Source organism: Miscanthus floridulus, chromosome 7 (genome assembly GCF_019320115.1).
Source record: "Miscanthus floridulus cultivar M001 chromosome 7, ASM1932011v1, whole genome shotgun sequence".
Classification (NCBI taxonomy): Eukaryota; Viridiplantae; Streptophyta; class Magnoliopsida; order Poales; family Poaceae; genus Miscanthus; species Miscanthus floridulus.
Window position 1 is genome coordinate 123,448,877 of NC_089586.1, and position 10,768 is coordinate 123,459,644.

The 10,768-nt window shown below is 50.6% G+C and overlaps 1 protein-coding gene across 1 annotated transcript; it reads left to right on the forward strand.

Annotated features, from left to right (window-relative positions):
- Nucleotides 1-906: 906 nt before the first annotated feature.
- LOC136464574 (zinc finger protein 8-like) lies at nt 907-2,098 on the forward strand. The gene has a single exon (XM_066463522.1). It carries the CDS (start codon nt 1,052-1,054, stop codon nt 1,946-1,948), a length of 897 nt encoding a protein of 298 aa, XP_066319619.1. The 5' UTR covers nt 907-1,051; the 3' UTR covers nt 1,949-2,098.
- The last annotated feature ends 8,670 nt before the right edge of the window (nt 2,099-10,768 follow it).

The window sequence follows — 10,768 nt, forward strand, 5'->3', positions numbered from 1 at the left end:
TATATTTAGTTAAATTTTGAAAATTTGACTCATCACCACGGGGCTATATTAAAAGATGAAAACATGGCATGTAGCATCCACCATCCATCGGCCCCTGCACTGGCATGCAGTAATCATGCAGCATGAGCAGCGGGACAGTACGCAACGACACACAAGGGCGGGCAGCAGGGGCAAGCACGTCGCCGTCCCCAGGAGGACCACCTGTGGTCTCCGCCTCCGCGTCTCTCATGTTCTAAAGAAGCCAACCTCCCGTAAAGAAACCCTCGAGCCAATCCAGAGGCCTCAGAGGAGAGGCGGAGAGCGATGGATAGGTGGCGTCGCACAACACCCCTCATCTGCTATCTCCCCACCACTTGATGCCCGCCCACTGATGCCGGAGAGCGCTAGCTAGCTAGCGTTGCGTTGCACCAGACAAGACACGACCGAGCTAGCTTGCAGCTATTCCAATAATATAGCATGGCGATTTTTTCTAAAAGCTAACACGTTTATTTATATTCTCTCTGCGTGTACTACAAATCTGTACTATAGCTAGTGCCAATTTTGCCAACAAATATATGAGTTGTGGTGAGAAGAGACGAGATGAGGTGGCCTCATATGCGCTAGGACTAGGAGAGGAGACTATTCTAGCTATAGCTATATAGCTAGCAGTAGCACGCACCGGCGGAGCGAGAGCAGGCCAGCCAGGGCACAACCAGCAGCTGCAACTGCCACTGCAGCTGCATGCATCTGTACTTGGTGGCGAGAGGGAGGGAGCTTTAATCCTAGTCGTCTCCTCCGTCCCCTCGGCTGGCGCTTGCTTGCATGGTCCCCCGGCCGGCCCTCCTCTTGCTCTCCTCCCTCTCCGACCTCACCGCAGTCACGGCGCCCATCCGGGCCCCTTAAAACCGCACCAACTCGTAGCCAGATTCTTGAGCTCACACCCACATACACGAAAACATATACCAAGCTTGCCTGTCGCCTCACAACCTACGACGAAATTAAACGAGCTCTCTAGCCAGGTAGAATTCTAGCTTCTTGGGGGCGCGCAGCAGCAGCTAGCTCGCAGCCGGCCATGGCGAAGCCGCAGGAGGTGCGCAGCGTCGACTCCTTCTCTCAGCTGCCGTTCATCCGGCCAGCCCCGGCACCGGCGCAGCCAAGGGACGCCACCATCCGGCTGTTCGGCTGCGACTTCTCCAACGACCAGCAGCGGCAGGCGCAGCAGGCCAAGCAGCAGGACGCCGTGGCCGACTCCCCCGACGCCGCCAACGGCAGCACGGTCACGTCCGAGAGCAACGGCGGCGCCAAGAGCGGCGGCGCGGCTGCGGCGGCCGCGGCCGCCGAGAGGAAGTTCGAGTGCCACTACTGCTGCCGCAACTTCCCGACGTCGCAGGCGCTGGGCGGGCACCAGAACGCGCACAAGCGCGAGCGGCAGCACGCCAAGCGGGCCCACCTCCAGGCCTCCCTCGCCATGCACCGCTACGTGCCCGGCCACATGTACGGCCTCTTCAACTACCACCACCACCACCTCGGCGGCGGCCGCTTCGTCGACCACCCCGCGCCGCCGCCGCTGCCGCTGCCCCCACCCCGGCCGGCGCACTACCCGATGTGGACGAGCGCCAGCCCCGCGGGGCCCTACGGCGGCGGAGGACCAGGCTCTATGTCGCAGCCAATCAACGGGAGCCCGGTGCCGGCGGGGCTCTGGAGGGTGCCGCCCCCTGCGGCGACGACCACCACTGCGACCATGGAGAATTTCGGCATGTCCGGCCGGCACGGCGCTGGTGGCACGGCTATCCTGGTCGGGCCGGCTGGTGGGGAGGGGGCAGCATGCAAGGACGAGAAGGCGGTGATGAGCTTGTTGTCCCCCTCGCCCTCGCTCTCGTCGTGCTCGTCCACGTCGCCGGAGAAGAAGCTAGGTAGGTGTGAATTGGGCCACCAGAAGGAGAGTGTTAGCTTGGACCTCCATTTGTAATTCTTTCTTGTTTATTTATTTTTATTTAGGTCTCCGATCTCCCCTTGCTTGTGGATTAGCAGTTTCCAGCGCATGTCAATTCTCATAGTTTTCTAAATAATCGTTTCTACGTACTTTTTTGCCGTACGTCTGAAATTCAAGTTTTAACTAGAGCCAGCTTCCCATTCTTGTGGCCCTTTCTGCTATATACAAGTGATTGATGACGAAATTCAGAAAAATAAAACTTCTTCCTCGGTCATGATCGACAGGGAAAAAAGGATTAGTAAAGATAGACTGCTTGTTTCTTGCAATTGTGTTACAGTGTTAGAAACAAGCAGCTAAGGTAGCAGCTCGATCCATTTAGTGGCATGAGGTACGACGACCCATGAAAAACTTGCATGTTCATTTATTTACGTGGGGGAGGAAGACGAATTGGCCCTAGCTAGCTAGAAACTGCAGGGAGGGAAATTAAAGAACTGCATCGATCCACGGTAGATTGGAGATGTGTGGATCTAATGGCCTAAACAAAGCATGGATCCAAGGCTGCCGTACGTAGACGATGGTCCCTTGGGGCCAGGAGGGACGGTCGCGGGCGATGCACATAATGTACATGACCTTTCTTTTTCGAACCCTGGCCCAACTATACGTCCGTCTGAATTGCTTTGTACAGAGATGGCTCTTTTTAGCATGTGCTCTGCCACGAGCCAGGTGTTCCATGTACTTTCAGCTTCCTCATATACATGCGTAATATAATTTACTAATGGCAGCTTGGCACGTGAAGGAAAAAGCCATGTCGATAGTAACAGCTCGCTAGCTAACACAGGGATTTTTAAAAATGGGGAAGGAACATGTTCTTTCTGCCATGTACGGATAGAAAAGGTTCGATTTAGATTATATATAAAAGGAACATGGGAGGTACTATTATTTTGGTTTGGTTTTCTGCTCTGACTCGAGGCATATAAACAAAGAAAAAGAACCTTGAACATGCGATGTATAGAGTCGTGTATGAACGAAGTGACCAATTCAATCCAGAAACATAAGCGGATAGAAAAGAGCAATTTGCTTTATATTTATGGGTTCAACACTTGTCGTAAGCGAAATAGAAGAAAGCAACAATTATATTTTATTTAATTGTGTTGATTAGGATCCAAATTCCAGACCTTCGACTCAGATATCGACCAGTTTAACCAAAAAGCTTAAACTAATAGAAAAGGTAGACAATTCACTTTATGTTTCAGCAGCACGATTTATCAATTGTGCTTATTAATTAGCTCTAGTCACGTGACATCACTGGTTAAAGACGGTCACATCATCCCTATATATACCAACCATCAGGTCAGGTAGATCCAAAACAAAAGCAAGTACTCCCTCTGTTACGGTAAAAATACCGTTTTAGAATAGCGACCAGTCAAACTATTTTAAATTTAACTAAATTTTATATAAAAGAACTGATGCTTACTATTAAATTTGCTATAGAGTGTGTTTTTATAATTTAGAGTCTTAAATTGTGGATACTATTTTTGTCAAACTTGAATGATGTAGGAAGATCCTGCATCAAAATCAAAACGACGACGCTGGCCGGACATCATGAATTTAACAGCTTCGATCTGCTTGGATGTCATGCACAGCTTTAGACTGTACGACCACAGTACTTTTCCGGAATTCAATTTAGGTGGCTCTTGTACGACTCACTTTGGTGTCCCAATGTCTGATCAGTGATCACTGATGCATCTAGATCTCGCAACATGATGCAACGTATTGCACCCAACAAATAGCAGCACCGGGTCCTGACATATTCTTTGCGACGACGCATCGTCATTTTTTTTTCAGTTTAGTTTACTCTCTATATATGTCACCATGTCTGCACACTGCACTACCGAAGTTAACCATATGCTGAAACTGAAGGACGTTACTACTAAGGGCCTGTTGGTTTGGCAGGGAACCAACCCCTAGATCCATTCCTATCAGAAATAATTCAGTAATCTATACTGGTTTTGATCAACTGGAAGGGTTCATGGTTGGATTTCACCCAACCAAACGAGCTCTAAATGCTAATGCATCACCGGTGTATATGCACGATACGATATGCATCCACGGTAGTTCCTTGAAGATTTCTGCAGAGGACTTGATAATTAATTACATTACCACGTACGAGCGCAACCTTCTGATGACTAATGCTCTGTGTAGGCTGATGGTTTCTGCGGCTAATAAGCTAACTGAAGCTGATTTGTTGTGAAAGGAAAACACTGTATTATGGCTGATGGCTCGATCATATATCAAACATACCCCGGAACTCATTTCGTTCGCCAACAAAGAAAAAACTAGACTGCCGTTGCTCATTCACGTCTTCCAACAACAAAAACAAAGTAGCGGCTTCTTCATTTGTAGCATTGTGTGATGATGAGGTGGCCATCTCATCATCATGCATGCATATACCAAGATTGCTCTGAAACTTTGAGTGGCCCGAAACACTCGAGAGGTGAGCACTGATCAGGGAGGACGATGATATGCAATGCAAGTTCCAGGGGACAAGCGGACAAAGAAGCCTCCACCAAGCAGCGGACAAACCAAACGAAACGATGAGGTCTGCTGCATCTGCGTGCAAAGCTAACCTATCGAACTGGCGCATGCATGCATGCACAGCACAGGCAGCAGCATCTGCTGGCTGGCTAGCTAGCTTCCTATGCCATCATGGCGACATCCATACACCAAGAAAGCTACAGGTCACTGAAGGCATCGCTGCACCAAGCCGGTCGAGTAGCGCGAGCTGGGGGCCGCTGGCGGCTGGCGCATGCAGTCAGTGTACTCCACAGATCTAGAGAGAGAGAGAGAGAGAGGGGTCAGGCCGGGGGTACTGGCGGAGTACTGCGCTGCACGCGGCCGGCCGCGCCCAGCTCCAGCACCGCCAGCAGCGGCGGGCCGGGCAGGCAGGCAGTACCACAACCACCACCGCTGCATGCAGTGGTTGCCGGGCGCCTCCCGCCAGTCTCAGGGCTGGACCAGCGCGCGCTGTACTTGGGCAGTGCAAAGCCATACGCAGGCAGAGATCAGATTCAGATCGATCAGACGGACGATATGAGCATGCAGTTAAGCTTGCACCCACCAGAACCACACCCATGAATCATCGTCAGCCGCGGCATGTGCGGTTCAGAGAGGAAATGATGCCTGCTGCAGTCTCACTCGCATAGGAGTACAGTATCTTTCTTTCCTTTTCCTTTCCACACTGTTCTTATGCTAGTTGCTAGCTATATACAGTTGAGTATATGCGTCGTCCACCGACGCCGACCCCTTGCACCTTGCGCCCATCTGTATTGCCCCGCCGTCCGCCGAGCCGTCAGCGCGGCCACCTGCGGCCTGCCGTTTCAATCTGCCGGTGGCGGGAGGAAGAACCCAAGGACTGAAGGAGAGACCGACCGGGTGGGTGCGTGCATACAGCAAGTACAACAGCAGCTACCGCCGACGCGGTTCCGGGGATCGGGGCGACCTGATTATGCGACGCATGCGATGGCTCTGAACATCAGAGTCACAGCAGTGCTGCAGGCCGGCCATGCATGCAACGCAAAGGCGCATAAAACCGGCCTGCTTAACCCTTAAATGGACGGCACGATCCTCTCTGATCTCTTTTCCGCGTGCATGCATGCGGTGCACGGCACGGCCTTTTAAAGAACACGATAAAGGGAAACTGCAGCAGCCAGCGGAGGGAGTCAGAACTCACAGACGCGTTCAGTTGCAAAGGGTGAATGGGTGCAGAATGCATGCATGCATGTGTTCCTGAATTCTGATGACGTGCCGTACTGTGAGCCTGTAACACTACAGTATGGTGACTGTTGAAAGATTACTGTGCGCGAGCCTTTGACATCAACCCACCACCCAGAACTTTCCATTACGTACGTACTACTACTTTACCAGAGAGGGGTAGCATTTTCAGTGCAAATTTGGCAAACCGTTTGCAGAGCAGCAGAGACGACACTGTGCGTATAAAGGACGCACGAAGATTCAGAAACTGTTTGATTACATGTACCGGCGTTAGTTCAACCAAAATTTTAGATAAAAGTTTAAGTGATTAAAACCTAGTTCTGTGTTATTTAGATACACAGGCGGTGAGAGACCAATAGCTAGCTAGTTGGACTAAACTAAAAATTAATCTACATTTAGTTCATCCGTTTGGATATGGATTAGGAGTTTAAGACTAACAATTAGTTAGATTGAACTTAAGATTATTCCATGTTTAATTTGAATGAATTAGTAATAATCTTTAAGGGACTAGTAGTTTGTTGATCAGGCCGTGAGTACTATAAGGCGCATCTATGTATTTACTTATTTATCACTATTGCAGCTAGGTTCATGAACGCATGAGATATCATTATTGCAGCTATGTTGTCGAGCACCCGTATCTCGGACTCGGAGGGCATTCAGGCTGGCCAGCAACTTGCAAGTGATGAAGGGGTGATTGACATGTGACAAGAAGCGAATCTACTAACCAGCAGTCTTGGCTGCACTTGATGTCGCCAAGAAACGCCGAGCGTCGTGTAAACTGTATCGGTACGGCCAGTCTGGCACAGGAAACAATCCTGCACAAGTCACAGTGACGCTTTACTGCTGCGCGGCACAAGGGCGAGCAGTGCGCTACCGCTGCCTAGCCAGTAGCCACCACCACCGATCAAAATTTTGGCCTTGTGCCGTGTTGTGCGGCTCGCATCGCGTTTGGACCACGCTGGCTTGGCTGGCATGGCATCCTCCGTTCCGTGCCAGTACTGAAGTGAATTTCCTTTCATTTCCGCCAACAGAAAAAAGTCTGAAACATCTACCACTTGGGCCCAGTCATTGCTCAAGGCCCATAGTCTTAAACGCTTAATCTGGTCCAGTAAGGGGAAATTCGAGCCCAGACTGTATCCATGTTTGGGCCAGGACGCATCTGCGAAGCCCTCTTTCTCCCACTGCCCTTACGGACTCTGATCCACGTTTCAGGCCCCCGGCCCGGAGCCCCGGACGCGCGCTCATCTGCTCGGGCAGACGACGAGAGAAATCCTTTTGGACGCCACGGCACGCAACGCCGGACCTGGTGCTTTCTTTGACATGGAAGGCACGGCGAGCACAGCAGGTCACGGCACCGCGTTGTCCGCGTACGTGCACCCACCTCGGTCCCATGTCCCGTCCCGTCTCCTCCCTGCTACTCACCACCGTCCCGCGACTCGCGCGCACGAACCACTCCATCGAGAGAACTCGCGGGCGCGCGAGGTCCACCGTGCCTTTCGCGGAGTCGCGTCGCGCTCGCGAACGAACTGGCTAATCAAATTAGTCGTTTGGTGAGATCATGGCGGCCCCGACGGGTCTCGCGTGCACATCAGCTGATGAGATCGTGATTCGTGACCGGAACCAGATCGAGCCTTGCATATCGTCGGCGGCACCTACGAGCCCAAGGTGTTGTCGTACTCTTATAGGAGTACTACTCCTACATCGTTAACGTTCAAGTTAACAGAACTCTAATAGGTGTCTTGTCAAACGTCGAGCTACTGAGGGCTGCTGATCGAACGACACTGGCGTCTGTTTCAAGCTCAAGGCGAGTCATTCCACATCGGCACATCATCTAGTATTGGATAGGCTAGGGCAGTAGGGCCTCACCCGAATGGTCCCCGACAGTGAATCCACAGCCCCCGGATCATGAATCTTCAGAGAAGGGCCCATCAACATTTCATGCTCCGTTTACGCCATAGACCGAAAATTTCGCTCCGTTAGGTAAGCTGAGAAGTCCAGCCAATATCTTTGAATCATGCAGCAGGCCTGTGATGACAGCTTCTTCGTCTGGTATTAAAAAAAAACTGTTCATGTTGAAAACACTGTTCATGCTGATTTTTGTGAGGGGAAAATATTGTCCCGGCTGAAAGAATAAGCCGGCTTCTTGCTCAGCCGAACACTGCCGTTGTCTTCAGCATTGGCCTCTTCTCTCCAACCAGAGTCACCCCCAAACAGTGGCGGAGCTGGCCAATTTGCACGCCTAGGGCCAGTGGGCCACTATGCGATTCCTTCCTGGTTGTGCCAGTGGGCCGCAAGCCGCAAGCAGGCCGGCAGGCAGCTGCTGAGCTTCAAACGCAGGCCTTCACTGATGTGTTGATGGGCCAAGACTAGGGCATTTCATGGGAATAGCAACCTGGGCCATGGGAAAATTAAGAGGCTATAAAGGGAGATTTGGCCCACGCCTAGGGCCGTGGCCCTAGTGGCCCTAGGCCCAAATCCACCCCTGCCCCCAAAGATAGTGGCCAGTTGTTGTTGCTGCTGCATCACCTCAGGTAAGCTCCACATCTACGAGTAGTGTAACTGTGTAACACCTCCTTTATTTGGTGACAGTACGGCTGCTAACGCATAGGACAACGCCATTTCGTTTCGGTGATCCTCTTTCAGAAGTTCACCCATCACATACCGTGAAAATCTGCATGTAGAGCTGTTTGGTTCAAGCCCTGGAAGAAATTGCCTGTGTTTGCCTATGATGTGTTTGGTTGCAGCCTTGGTTTGATTCCTACTCTAGGCGACAGCTGCCAGTCAAGCGACAGAATCAAATCATCAGGCCGATCTAACACAGAACTGTCCTTTGGAATCGAAGTGTCAGGCTATAATGTCTTCCATATTGTCATGTACTAGCAGCCTGTTCGCTTGGTCGTAAACGATCGTGGATTATAAGCCAGAACAATATTTTTCTCTCACACTAAACCAGCCAGCAGTAATAATCTACGATTGTTTCAGCCGAAACGAACAGGCTGTAGGATGATTGAAACAATGATCTTTACACCATCAGCATGGAATCTTTGCTGCACCAAAAATCCCATCCACCGGTAACAGGATGAATTAGTTCATTCACCATTGTCAGTAAATAGTTACCCGTGATTGGGAATGGTCGGAGAGTAATCCCGTGTGGACGTGTGGTAGACAAGGATCTTCCCAAATGTCCACTGATTCATCGTCATCGATACGCCAAATAATCCTCTTTTTTAGAAGTTGGATACATCTATACACACTCCACCGTGTGCAAAGACACCCCGGAGCTGTTCGGCTGATGGTTTATACGGCTGATAAGCCGGCTGAAACTGATTTGTTGTGAGAGAAAAATATTGTTCCATTGCTGGAGCCGTTAAAAGCATGTGAATCTCTTAACCCAAGGCCACCTTCTGTTTTCAGTTGCTTCACTGTATCTGAGGATGAACCAATGCATCTTATCTCCGTCTTGTTGATCCCACTAATACCGACAAGTCTTTGTCTCTTTGTTAGCTAAACAAGCCATATCATATATTGAGATCGCCTCTTCCACAGCTTCCACAGTGGCTTGTTTTTCCTGCTTTTGATAGAGACTGATAGTTACTTTTAAATCGTTCCTTCAAATGTTGGAAAGGCTTTTCGGTGAAGCCCCCTTTTTCATCACGGTAGGAATCGGGCAGATATTCGATAATTTCGGACGGCAAGCAGTGAGAGTAACAGTCGTGGATGAGTAGTTAATGGGCGGCACCGGAGGTATTCCCCTGCATTCCATGGAATACCCATGTTTTTGCTATTGTACATTTTCATCCGTTTTTTTTTTGCTTATTATTTTGTACATTTGCATTGGATTTTTTTTGTACGTAAAATACCCAACTGTGAAATCCTCTCTCCGCCTTGGGAGCAGTTATCATATAATTAATCAGGTGTCTAGTCTAGCTCATTAGATGCAACTATAGAATTAAAAAAAACTCTGAAACTTCTCTTCTGCTGCGCACTGAAAAAGGAAGAGAAATGGATAACTGGAAGCCTGTCCTACTGAACTTGTTTCCAAACATGAGCTCGCGTCAGTGGAATACTACAACGCAGACAATTCACCGTTAAGGCCTAAGAATGTAGGAACCAAATCATGCAATCTATGTAAAGCGCACACGCCTTAGCCGGCCACGCGTACGTCCACTCGTTGCCATCAACAAGAATCCATGGGATATTATCATCACAACAAAATGCAAGACGAAATTAAATGGACGAAAATGAGGAGATTGACGCTAAAAGTAAAAAGCAGCTTTACTTTGAGCAGTCCGTTTTCCTTTATACACATGGTACGCCATCTGTATATATGGCTGTATATAACAGTAAATACTCACGGGCTTTGCCAACTTCCAAGGCTCGGAGTCATGTGCCGAGCAAGGAGCAACGAAACTAGTACCCTGACCGCTCGAATTGGCGTTTTTTTTTTGCCTTTGTCCACTAGTCAACAGGAGGGGCCAAATGCAGCATGTAGCTCTCGTATCGTGTAAGTCCACATGCAGCTGAGCAGTGAGCACAGCTTCACTCGGCAGCACTGCCCACTCGTGTCGGTCAGCCCACACACCGGAACCACAGTGCCAAGCACCGGCATATCCCACTTACAACGTCCGACGTCCCTCCAAAGTGAGATCTCTACAGGGCAGGAATAACCCACTCCCGGCTGTGGCTGTCCCTCCCTCGGCCTCTCCCTCTCCCTCTCCCGGGACGTTCTGCGCGCAGACATGCTCCGCACGCGCACCGGTCGCGACTCACGAGTGCTCACGAGGTGCGCATCGGCTCGTGTGGCGCTTGGCGCGGGGCGGGGGCGCGCGGTCCCGGCGGCCCGGGAACGAAGGGAGGAAGCGGCCGAGGTGCGCATCGCTGTTGCTGTTGGAAAACGACGGGGCGCGCAGATCCCGCGCGCGGGCCCCGACGCGGCCACTGCATGCGGCGGTGGCTTTCCCTGCCGAGCAGCGCGGATCCGCCGCCCGTTAGGCTTCGTAAAATTTGGTTGAATTGACTGAAAAATACCGTTTTAACTGAATTGTTGTGAGAGAAAAATATTGTTCCGGCTAAAAAAAAATAAGC